Genomic DNA, 12,671 nt, shown 5'->3' on the forward strand with positions numbered 1-12,671 from the left:
ATTAATTTTAGCCTTAGTCTAGATCGAACCCATAGAAAGCATGCTCCTATAGATTTAGGACTTGAGCATCTCACCAACACATTAGGGTTACCTTGTTGTGTATTCCAAACTTAAAAAGGGGTGAGATGCATAGGCAGCTTGCCTGGACTTAAGATGCTTATATTAGTGCATCAACATAAGTCTGAGAGTTAAATACCAAATCTACAGCAATCAGTTAAGTAATCCAGGTTAGTCAAATACTAACTGGATACAAAAACCTAACCTGACTAACCAAGTGAACACCGCTGCTATCTTCTAATAGTTAGTTAGTAACTAACGGTTAGACAGTTAAGGACAATTTATAGCTGATTAGATTATCTTAAAGTAATCTCAGGTTCAGGGGGAGAAAAAATAAGTCAACAAAATTTAGAAAACATTCCATTAAAAAATCCATTTTTAAAATTATTACATATCTTGAAAAATTATTTTGAAAACTATCTCAATTTTTTCAAACTACTTTAAAATAATTTTTAAATGTTGCAACATTTAGTATATTAACTTTTGTCTTAAAGAACTTTAACCTTAAATATTTTAAAGTTTTTTTGGCAGAACATAGCATTTTCAAATTTTTTTTTGGAAAACATTAAAGTTTTTCAAGTTAGTAGATTTTAAAAATATTTTCAACCTTATTTCTCTTGTGAAAATCCTAATATCCAATGTTTTAAAATTTATTTTGCAAAATGCCTTTTAAAATTTTTTCTGCTTTACAAGATGTCTTGAAACACTTTGAAATTTTTTTGAAAAAGTTCTTTTCAAAATTTATTTTTGTATTTTTTAAATAAGTTATTTTCTTTATCATTTTAAAACTAAGTGTTTTCAAAACTATCTTTGAACATATTTTAACATATGTTGTCAAATATTTTTAAAAAATTTTATGGTTATGCAATTTTTTTCCTCCCTCAAAGTAGTCCTGAGACATTGTAAAAAATGTTTTCTTATTTTTTCTAGCAAACTTTTTTTATGTCTATTCATGTTTTTTTGATGAATGCCAAAGGAGAAGGGTTAAGGGATTAAGTTGAAATAAATCGAAATCTGAATAACTTAAACCATATCATGTGTCTATTTATGCTTGTATTTTTTCCCCTAACTTAACTCAGGTTGTCATTGTATCAAAAAGGGGGAGATTGTTGATACGGTTTTGCACTAATGGTCTAACTCGGGTTTTGATGAATGACAAGTAAGTTAAGTTAGATTTTGTTGTGATCTAACCACTTGATTAAGTGTGGAGGAAATCCAGCTAGGTTGATTGGCCGATCGGATAGCTGATACGAAATCCAACTAGGTCGATGGACCGATCGGATAGCTGGTACGAAGTCCACTAAGTCGACAGGTCGATTGGATAGATGGTACGAAATCTAGCTAGGTCGACGGGCCTACCAGATATCTGTTATGAAGTCTAGATAGGTCGACGGGCAGACTGGATATTTGGCAAGAAGTCCAGCTAGATCAATGGGCCGACCGGATAGTTGGCATGAAGTCCAGACAGGTCGGCGGGCTGACAGGATGTCTAGCAAATTGGTAAGTTAAAATAAGTCACTGGAGGAGAGTGACCAAGTGAGGACGCGTTCCGGTTGAAGGGATAGTAGGCGTCGATCCAGTTTAGGTCTATTTAGGATCCCTAAGATGAGACTTTGACTAGTTTCTGGTCCTGGAAGGACAGGAACTAATTACTACTATGTATAATTATTAAATTGTCCTAATACTTGTTTTGCAGGGTACTTTTAGACTAACGTTGTTTTGTAGGGAAAAAAGAAGAAAATTATCTTTGGATGAACAGTGTTCGAAGGCGCCTTCAAGCAGTGAAGGCGCCTTCGTACTGTTCATAGAAGACGTATTCTATGGCTATGGAAGACACCTTCCACAGGATAAACTTTTGCCATCGCAACGGATAAGTGTCGGGCCGTTCGGGATCAAACTTGCCTCATTGGAGGCGCCTTCCATGCCTTTTATAAGGTTGTCTCGAGAAGGCATTGAAGAACAACATCTATATGAGCTACCGCACATCCGATTGAACTTCCGACCGCTCCAAGCTTTTGCTACGACTCTGCTGCAAAGCTGCTGCGCCCGACAACTGCTCCGAGGGTTTCTATATTGCATGTTCCAAATCTCAGACTATTTGTTTTCCTATCATATTTGTTCTTACCTATTTAACACTACATTCAAATTCTCATGGAGATGTAGTGATCCTTGCCAATACGTTACGATCAGACCCTGGAACGTGAACTCTTGCATATTTAACACTACACCCAAGTTCTGGAGATGTAGCGGTCCTTGCCGAGACGTTATAGTCAGATTCTGTAACACGTTCCTTTCGGAAAACAACCTAGCATTAGCACAATAATTTAATAATTTCATTTATTGAACATTTATTATAGTTTTAACGCTGGCTGACAACCTAGCGTAACTCTCCTCCTTTATCCGAGTTTGGGATCGGTCATGACTGATTCATCAGCAGCGGAGTTTAACTTGAAAAACTCAAATCAAGTTAAATTTGCCGAAAACCTACTTTGTAGAATTTTAGCTAATTTCATTGAAGATATAACAAGACCAATTGAGCATGGAAGAAATCTTACAATATTACATGAATAATCACTCAATCGTGAGGATCCTGGCAGGCCGTTCGTCTCCTACAATCAAGACTAAGTAAAAATGACTACAACAAAATTGATCTGAAACGACTACACCCCCAATCCTATTGTGCCTCGTGGCTGGGATACAGAGCGGTCTAGATCCACGAAAATATAGAAAACCTCTGGGTATTTTGCTCACTATCCATATTGCCATGTCTTCCAGTATTGAATTCTGTACTACCTTGTCAAAATCCAATGTGAACTGAAGCAAAGACAGATATCGGAAGCTTCAATCATGGAACATCACCTGCATGAAAACCATTCGTTTACTGATGGAGAATTTATCAATCTCTGTAAGTCAGTCTTCTAATCAACAATTTCCTAAATTTAGCAATAAATTTCCATTCCGTAAGCATCTTGTCACAAATGTTGACAAGCATAACTAAGAGGAGAGCCGACTATGAATAAACGCATGATGTGCCTTCATGGATGCTGATAAATGGCAATATTTTGTAGTAAACATGATGTCAGATTTGGCAAAACTTATAAGTCCAAGCTCACTTGGGACATCATACTTTGTTGCCTGAGAGCTGAAGGACAATGCCACATTACATGACTTTTCCAGTTCATGTCTCTATTTACATTGGCTTGAATACTAGTTATGATCCACTTACTTGGTGCAGGATCAATATGTACAAAGAAACTCGCAGCAATAATGAGGTAGCATAAAATAAGCATCAACCCCTTGAAATAGTTTGAAGTACCTTCCTGCAAGAAATGTCATCTGTGAAGTTGTATTGTTGGTCTAAATTTAGCACAAAGCTGTGCGTGTAAAGCTGTACTTCTTATCTAATTTTGATCGAAGTTTACCATTTTATATCAATGTTGAAAAGTTTTAGTTCAAGTACTAACAAAGCAGACATTAGAGGTTATATTTGAAACAAATCAAGTACGAAAGAGAAATAGAATAGATAACACCAAGACATTGAAGAGATTGTCATCCTCTATTAAGATATATTGTCAAGCAATATTAACAGTAATGACTGAAAAAAAGCACAATGTTTTTAATGTCTTCAGCTGGAGCTAACTGAAAATTGTTATATGGGAAAAAAGTGATTAATTTGAAATTTGTTATCCCACTAAGAATTTGAAAACCAACAATTATCGCAGCATCCACAGCTAAAACTAACTAAAACTTTGAAATTTGTACATCATAAGATGCTACCCTTGAATGTCACGGCTTAGAATACTAACTAAAACTTTAAAGTGAGCAAAGTGGAATTTCTTTCTCAATGTTATCATTTCCCCTAAAATGTTAGGTTGTATAAAATATTTTTCTAGAATCATTTCTATCCAAAATTTTTTTAGAATGAAAGAAATTTTTGTGTGCTTGGCATATGGAGGGGAAAATATTTTCCTATCTCCAAGGAGGGTAGAAGATAAGTTGGCAAAAGGTGACTGCGCTCACCCGAGTGTCCCTGTCAATCCGTCTTAAGACTAATACGAAGGAGGTAAATTACGGATGACTACTAGTCTTGGAATAATGAATGACGTATAAGGGAAGTATTTATCTTAGCTTATGCCTAGATTTGAAGCTCAGACCTCAAGTTGGCAGTACTTTATGCGTTAGCCACTAGGCCATCTCGAGGAGTGGGAGATCACAGATGAGGCCAAAGGACACGTAAATTACAATGGAGGGCTAAGGGCTTATTGAGTTAGATGGAAAATTGGGTACTGCAGGATGATTAAGCCAAGTTGTCTAGGTGGGACAATGCGCTAAGAGACTTGAGAGGTTAGTACATTTGGGCAGTTCAATAAGTTTCAGAGGATATGATGAGCCAAGCTATCTAGTTAGTTTGAGTGGACAAATGATTTATTGATTTGAGTGGGCAGTTGGGTCAATAAGTTCAAGTGTATCGGACGCATAGGGGAATCCAAGCAAGTCAAACTTGTTGGGTGGCGCAGGCACTTTGAGCAGACTTGCTAATCTAGCAAGCTAAGTAGTCAAGCTAGCCAGGTGAATCAAGTGGTTTGGGTAGATTGGTGGATCAACTAGGCGATCTTGTCAATCCAAACAAATTAAGAGAATTGAGGACTAATTTTGCCCCACCGAGCAAGTTGAGAAGATTGGGCAGTTGAAATTAGTCCATTTAGGTAGTTTAGGTGGTCTAGCACACCCCATGATTTAGACAAGTCAATGAGTGCATAAATTATATATGTTTTTAAGTATTTTTTAACGCGTATCTATTTATATTTTATGCATATAATCTATATTTATTGTATTCTATTTTATTATTATGTCTTATTTCCATTCTTTTTGTTTGGAGATCTGATCTTTGCATATTTTGATTGATAAGACATATTTCGAAACAAAAATGGAATAAAAAGCTTTAAAACGTGAAGTCCGAGGAAGGAACATGCTTATACGAAACATATATGAAGGAAGAAGCTTTCAAAAGACCTTCAAATTAGAGATTTAATCAAGGAACACGCTCTAGCCATGTTTCTTGACACGTGCATGATCCTATGGAAGAAATTTGACGGAAAACGGAGCTTAAACGGAGTCTAGAGCTTCCAAAAGGCCTGGGGCGTGCCTATGAGATACGGCTATGTGACAATCAAGTTTTTTCCAAGCTTTGGTTGTGCCTTGCCGTGTCTGGAAAAAGTTACGGCTGTGTGGAATTTTCTACACTGTAGACTGAAAGTAAAAAGATCATAACTTTTTGCTCAATTAGAGTTACGGGTTGTTTTAGATACCAAAATGTAGATAATTTCAAGATCTATAACTTTGCTGAAAGATTTCAACCAGAGAAAACCACGTCTAAATGGTCTAAAAGATGTTTCCATGAGATACGACAGTTTGACATCACACGGTCGTGCATCCCATCCAGAGCCTATTCATTGGGAGGCCGTGTGAAATCATACGGCCGTGCCCCTTTAGCAGAGCCGTTTCAAGCCTCGGCTATGCCAAAAGGCACGACCGTGACACGGCCCAGGCAAGGGTTCTTCCCTTTTCACTCATCTTTGGCTTGGGGTTCCACCTCATTCCTTGAAGAAGGGTTCTTCCCCCTTGGAGGAACCTTAGAAGTTTCATCTTCGTCGATCCATCGACCTCTGGAGCAAGGATTGTATCCAAGAAGACCGACGCTACATGGATAAGCCTTCTCTTCTCTTTATGTTTTGAGTTGTAGATGACTTTACTTCTTGTCTCTTGGTTGTATTTCCTTCTCTATTGAGTAGATCCTCTGATTCTTAGGATGTAGGGGGTATTTGTGATGCGATGTTGTTATATGAACTATGTATTTGCATATTTTCTTATTTAATGAAGTGTTTATGACTTATTCTTGTGTATTGTGCCTTGTACATGTTTGACGAAATATGTGTGTGGTATATGCATGTGAATTGTGGTTGATTTGTCACTTTGTAGAGAAATACTAGCTTGTATGACCGTGGAGTCTTGTGACAGGGGGTAACCTTTTAAGTGGACTTTCTAGGATGATCCTCTTGTAAGGAAATCAATTCACTACCAAAGAGTATCTAATTAGAGTTAGAGGGTTTCTCCCAAATTAATGTTAGGAAGCGACTTGTGTAATCTAGAACTGTATGACCAAGAGACCTGTGACAGAGGGTGACCCTTTAATCTGACTTTATAGGTTACCTATTCTACTTAGTTGCATTAATCTATCGTTAGGAAATAAATCGATGAACTCTAGAGATTGTATGACCGGGGACCCTAGGGTATCCCTTTAACCGAACTTCCTAGAGTTGTTTTTTTATTTAATGTCGTTAGGATTTGGATAAATTCTCTGGTACAGCCTGCATGGGGTTGTGTCGGACTTTAGTTAAAAAACTTATAAGAATGTAAGCATGGAGTTAGGTAGATGAACAATACATAGGGACATTAACTAGCATTATAACGAAATCGAAATCCTAGAATCTATTATCCTTCATTCATTTACGCTCATTCTCTCGCTACTCTCTACTTTCTCCCTCTCTCTCTTTTCTCTCAATCTTTCTCTCTTTTCAAGCATTAGTGGTTGAATTATTTTTCAATTGTCTAGATAACTCACGTTGTGAAGTCAATTAGTACTTAATTAATAATCCTCATGAAATCAATATTTTATTATTGAATGATAACTATATATTTTGAATTCGTACACATCAGTCAATCACATCAAGTGCAACGGAAAGGGAAACTTTAAGTGGGCTAAGTGGTCCGGTTAACTAATGTGTCAGACAACTCAATGGGCCAAACACTGACAACATGGATAATATTATGATTGAGTTGGCATATACTTCTAATATATAAATTATAAAGAGAAACAAATATAGCTTGGACAATGACATTATGATTAAGTTTGCATACACCTCTAATATATTATTTCTTTAGGAAAAAATGGTGACAAGCGTGCTGCCCCAGTATACACAAACTAGTGCGCGTGAGCAGACATAGCAAAGATTAAAGATGACCAAAGACGGGAACAGTACGTTTCTGGTGAAAGATCGAAATTATGATAAGACTTGCGATTTTGAACTTTGACACTGAGTGATATTGAGTTTTGATGAACAATATGTTTTGGCTGTTTCATACACAGTACCAGATTTTAAATCATGGAATAGATATAGCAAAGATTAAAGATGACAAGAAGATTACATATGAAAAATTGTTGCAGAAAATGATCCAAGTAATGGCCTTCTACAGTGAGAACTTCTAAACGCAATATGTTAAGCAAGTGTATTGAAATAGATTATCATTTTTGTTAGGGAGGCACTGGTATAGCAACCACATGAGATCTATCAGCAGATGGAAAAAAGGAACCTAATCATGCTAACAAGAACAAGATAACAAGAACACACAGATTAAAGAGGCGAACAAATCAATTTATAAGAAAACTACTCAAGAACTATAACAGACCTGCAACAGAGATGCTACAACCAATACTGTCATAAACAGGGTGGCTGTTTCAAATAATTGAAAGTTCAAGTCCATCGGCTTTCCCATCATCCAACCAACGACAACCGAGAAAGGAATCTGCAAAACCAGCAAGGACGAAATCATTGATTTGGAATAGATATGTACTAATATCAATAGCTCATACAAAATGCAAGGGATCTATACTAAAGCTTGTACTATGATTATATTGTTGTAAAAGAATGCATTAATCTAGGGACAATATACAGAAAAAATTAACCAAGAACACAAGCAATCAATAGAGGGGCAAAATGAGTAAAAGAATATGATTATCTTCAAGGATACTTAAGTGCGTATAAAAGGAAATAAATAATTAGTTTAAGAGAGAAGGCAATGAATAAAAGGCAATAAATATATCATGCTTGCTATCCAAACAACAAAGCTAGATCTTGCCATCAAGGAAATGCAATGTCCCATGCCGAGGAGTTTTCAAGTTATCTACCATGAACATTAATATTTGTGTAGATGATCCAACAGCTACACCCAATGTGATGTCCTGCAGAAACAAAAAAAAAAATTCAAAGCAATAAAATCACCAACTGGAAATAACAAGATCCAGGGAAATCAAATGAAACAATAATTGACATGTCATTAGATACTAACAAGTTTGTCTTTCATGGCAAACATTATTGCACTAGTATCAGCTGCATTTCCAGCAATAGGAAGCAAAATAACACTGATAAAAGCCACAGGCATGTTCATGGATTCGGAAGCTCCCTGATAGAGATTAGCATAAAACAATTACATAATCCAGAAGTGTAGTTGTCAATTTGATCAAAACCTATGCTGAGGTAGTGACCTCAAAACTACATTATTTTAAGATTAGAAACTTGTATTTTGTAACTAGACTTGTTAAGTCCAAAAATATGCCACAAAATTGAGTCATGAAAGAAAGATCTCATGGTGAAACGTAACCATCTAGGTGTGTGGGGAAGGAAGTGCATATTTTCCTTCAAAATCATATGCAAAATTTGAAGCTCCTTGGATGAAGCGAGCCTCGTGATATTCTCAGAGGGAATAAGGTTAACCATAATAATGATTTATCTTAAGAAATACATTGATAATATTTGTCGAGATAGACTCTACTACCCTCAAGCAATCCTTCAATTTCTAAATTATTTACTAGCAAAAATTGATTATACTGTAGTGTGAGATGAGAATTTCCCATGAGGTGCCCTGGGAAAGGATTCCATTTTAATACCCAAAATGACTAACCATTTAAACAAAAACTTGAGAATGGCATAGATAATGGCCAAGGCTATGTTGTAACATACTGTACTTGGGAGGGAGATTATCTAAATTAATACAGATATAGGGCTATTATTTAGCATCTCCTCTGTGTAATGCAATTCATCAAAATAAAAAATTAAGAAGTGAAGTCTCCATCATATCGAATCAAAAGAAAATGGTTATAATAGAACTACTAAAAAAAGCCAAAACATAAGATATTTAAAACTATCTCATATACAAGATAACAAAAAAATATTAAAAAATCCTAAGAAAGTTCATATTATATTTTATTAAATATCAAAAAATTCATATTGACAAAAGAAATTGAGGTACATTTGTTAGCTTGTCTTAAGAATTTCTTTAGAAATAACTGATAAGTTTTATTCTTTATAAATCATTGTCCTCTCATTTTAAAAACTTTCCCTTTAAAATCAGCAATCCTCTATTTCTCGAAGAAAGTTAAATTAGTCTTTTAACATCATCCAACCTCTTAGTCTGAAATACTTATAGGAATTTTATCCTTCACTAGATTATATCTCTTTTAGTATAGAGATATGCAAAGTGAATATTTTATGCTAGTTTAGAGTTTTATTTTGTCTCCCTCTGTCCCTTACCTCTTCAACTCTAACCAACAACTTGTCTAACTATAGAATGTATTGATTATATTTAACAATAAATCCAACTCAATCGACCCATATTGAAATTTGAAATTGACTAATTTATGCACCTTCCAATCTTTCTAAGGGATAATATTCCATTGGAGACCTAGATCTATCAATTGATAGCATTCCCCTTTTCTTCCCCCTTCCTCCTTATCTTAGCTCTTCCTTTCAAGGGTCACAACCTTTTTTTTCCTTTGGTTCTAAGCAACATCTGCAAACCTAAGTCAAGTAGTTTGACATTGACAATGTAAGTAATTAATGGGTTGTATAATGTATCAAGTTCACTATACCAATTCTTTAAGAAAATATAGTTATTTTATTGAATCTTTTGCTTGCTTGCTCATAATATATTGTTGGCTTGGCTTCTAACAACTTTGGTTGCTAATACATCATATTAACTATCATACATATAAATTATATGTGTATATATAATAGAACACTGACTCTATTGCCAAGGGTGAGGTTGGACTAGGGTCGTCAAATTCAGCATTTATATCGCCATTAAAGGTAAAAAAATGTGCAAATATTAGCACCTAGAGGAATCGAAGCATAGTAAGGGAAATGAGGGACAATCAGAAATAAGAAGAGAGCATTCTAACTCAATAAAGAAAAATTTGAGCTATTAAATCTCCATTAATTGCTAGCAGTAGGAAGGCACCAAATGCCCAATCACTTCAATATTGAAGATGAAGCAGCCAGAGAGTTGAGATGATGCATTGCCATAATGCCAGATGCAATGAAGGGGAGTCTTAGCGTAACAGTAAAATTATTGTCGATAGACACTTTCCCAGGACCCCGTATTGGCGGAGTTTTGTACACTGGGTTGCCCTTTTTAATGTCAAATGTAATCATATTTGCATTAGTTTGACAGTAGATTGGATGAAGGAAGATGGACAACTAACAAATGAACTCATATGTTTGTACAAGCATCAAAGGAACAAAACAAGCATCTACCTCTATAGTATCCACAACGTAACCAGAAAGTACAGAAATCCAAATACCCAAGATTGCGAGCCAGAATATTGCCTCTAATTGAGTAATCTCAGGTGCATCCTCTTCATCACTATCCTTATTTTGTACCTCTTCCTACACAATTTGTTTAACCAATCATTATGATAAGTCTTACAGAAAGGAAAAAAATGGATAAGTCAAATTAATCAATATATTGATCACGGACACTGATGTTTTGACTTTGCAATTCTCACACAATCAGAACTTAGGACCAAATAGGAAACCAAGTTCCAGAAAAATACAAAAGAGTACAAGAATTAATTGGAAGCTCAAATAATGAGCTAAAGTTTTCTCAAGTATAAGAGCACTTTCTCCAAATAGATCCTCCGACAGCAAGCACATGGGGAAATCTTTCTTTTAAAATCACTCAAAATTTCAATAAAAGGTAAAATCATTATTATTATCATCAAAGTAAAGCCTATCAGTCCCAACTATTGGAGGTCAGCTATGTGAATCTTATCCTCTCCATTGAGTTTTACATAAAGCATCTAGGGAATTTTTAAACAATATACAGTGAGCATAACCACAGGAAACTATCCTATTAACTATATAGCTGGTCCAAGTTTCCTACTATAGTAGGAAATGAAATGTCTTTCCACACCTTATGTCTTAAAGCTGTAACAAGTTACATAATAAAAACAATCTCCCTCATGCCAAAAATGAGACAGGCCATCTTGAAACAACAATAAAATAATAATATAAATCTAACAGCAAAGGCTTCTCTGAATTTACAATTCCAAGACTTTAATTAGAGCTTACAACGTACTTCATCAATTGGTTTGTAGGCATTGTTCTGACCCTTTAATTGGAAAAATAAGTAGCAAGCATAAGCCACAAGCATGATACAACTGCTGAATCTTGAAAGAGCTAGCTCTGATCTTATATAATGTAGTTCTGAATGAGTAAAATGAAGCACTGCCGGAAACATCAGGCCCATCACTGCCATGAGCAGCAATCCTGAGTTCATTGCGGCTGAAGCCTGTTTCATACCAAAAAAAAATGTAATCAAGATCTCATTTGATAAGACATAGCTTTGTTACTAATAGCTACCTTATTAAAGGTCTGAGCTTTGTTGCAATGAACAATTCCACCAGCGAAAAAAGAACATCCCAGAACTAAAAGCATGTTTGACAATATGGAGCCCAACAAAGATAGCTGAACAACACGAATCATTCTGTTATGCAATGCATATATTGATATTATCATTTCAGTTGCATTTCCAAATGTAGCATTCAGAAGGCCTCCAACTGCAATTGGTAACATGACATTATTAAAAGATATACTAATGCCACATTGAAATAATATCTGCACAAAATCTAGCAATAAAGTGTAGTAGGAGACACAGATGTACCTAGAGGACCAGTATAAAATGCCAACTGTCTGCAAAATAATAACAAATGAGTATGCAACATAAGAAGAGTTATACTAGAGAACCCTATTTGTCATACAAAACCAACTTACTCAGTTGCATATCCCAAACGCTCAGCTAAAGGTGTGATTCCAATCAAGCTGAAAAAGAAAACCCATCCCTGAATTTGGAAATATTGGTGTCAAACTGCAAAGTCAACATAAGAACCAAATGCAGCATAATCTTTCCATGTACTGCTACAGCTTTCATGAAAAGGAAGGTTGGTTTTTCCACTTCAACACGACAAATAATAGGTTCAGTATGAAGCTTAGTTTCATCAGTCAAAGAATCATAATTAACTATGAACCACAGTAAGTTTCCATCCACTTAAGTTTACATGGCATCACTACATTGATGGAGAAACAATCAGTCTCATCTAGCTAGAGCAGTCTGGCTTTCACCTTTGAAACAACAAACTGATATTGATCAGGATAACTCAAATACCTAAACAACAAGAGCTAGCTTATGGTATAGAAATAGGTCAATAAAAAAAAAAGAATTATTATCTGTATAATCCAGATGGGCGTAAATATTGGCTAGATAAAATTGGATAGATCAGATGATTTCAGGAGCCATGTCAAAGTTTTAAAGCATAAACTAATTAGGAAATTAATTGAAAGGAAAAAAGCAAAATTTGGTTTCAAAATATTTTAAAACATAAACTAATTAGAAAATTAATTGAAAGGACTAAGCAAAATTAAGTTAAAACTTACATATTTTACTCTATTCAAATATGCATGATATGCTTCATTTAGTGTTTTGCCAAACCATCAATAACT

General features: G+C 35.2%; 1 protein-coding gene across 2 annotated transcripts in view; it reads right to left on the reverse strand.

Annotated features, from left to right (window-relative positions):
• Nucleotides 1–2,135: 2,135 nt before the first annotated feature.
• LOC122042318 (vacuolar cation/proton exchanger 2-like) overlaps nt 2,136–12,671 on the reverse strand; it is a 36,452-nt gene continuing 25,916 nt past the window's right edge. For both annotated transcript variants that reach the window (XM_042602359.1, XM_042602358.1), the window contains 9 exons: nt 11,946–12,013; nt 11,836–11,864; nt 11,535–11,731; nt 11,251–11,463; nt 10,428–10,559; nt 8,185–8,298; nt 8,024–8,077; nt 7,525–7,641; nt 2,136–3,377 (listed from right to left, as the gene is read on the reverse strand). In XM_042602359.1, the coding sequence (XP_042458293.1) occupies nt 3,153–3,377; nt 7,525–7,641; nt 8,024–8,077; nt 8,185–8,298; nt 10,428–10,559; nt 11,251–11,463; nt 11,535–11,731; nt 11,836–11,864; nt 11,946–12,013 (1,149 nt within the window). In that variant the 3' untranslated portion in view covers nt 2,136–3,152. The remainder of the gene's footprint in view (nt 3,378–7,524; nt 7,642–8,023; nt 8,078–8,184; nt 8,299–10,427; nt 10,560–11,250; nt 11,464–11,534; nt 11,732–11,835; nt 11,865–11,945; nt 12,014–12,671) is intronic.

This window comes from Zingiber officinale, chromosome 2A (genome assembly GCF_018446385.1).
Source record: "Zingiber officinale cultivar Zhangliang chromosome 2A, Zo_v1.1, whole genome shotgun sequence".
Classification (NCBI taxonomy): domain Eukaryota; kingdom Viridiplantae; phylum Streptophyta; class Magnoliopsida; order Zingiberales; family Zingiberaceae; genus Zingiber; species Zingiber officinale.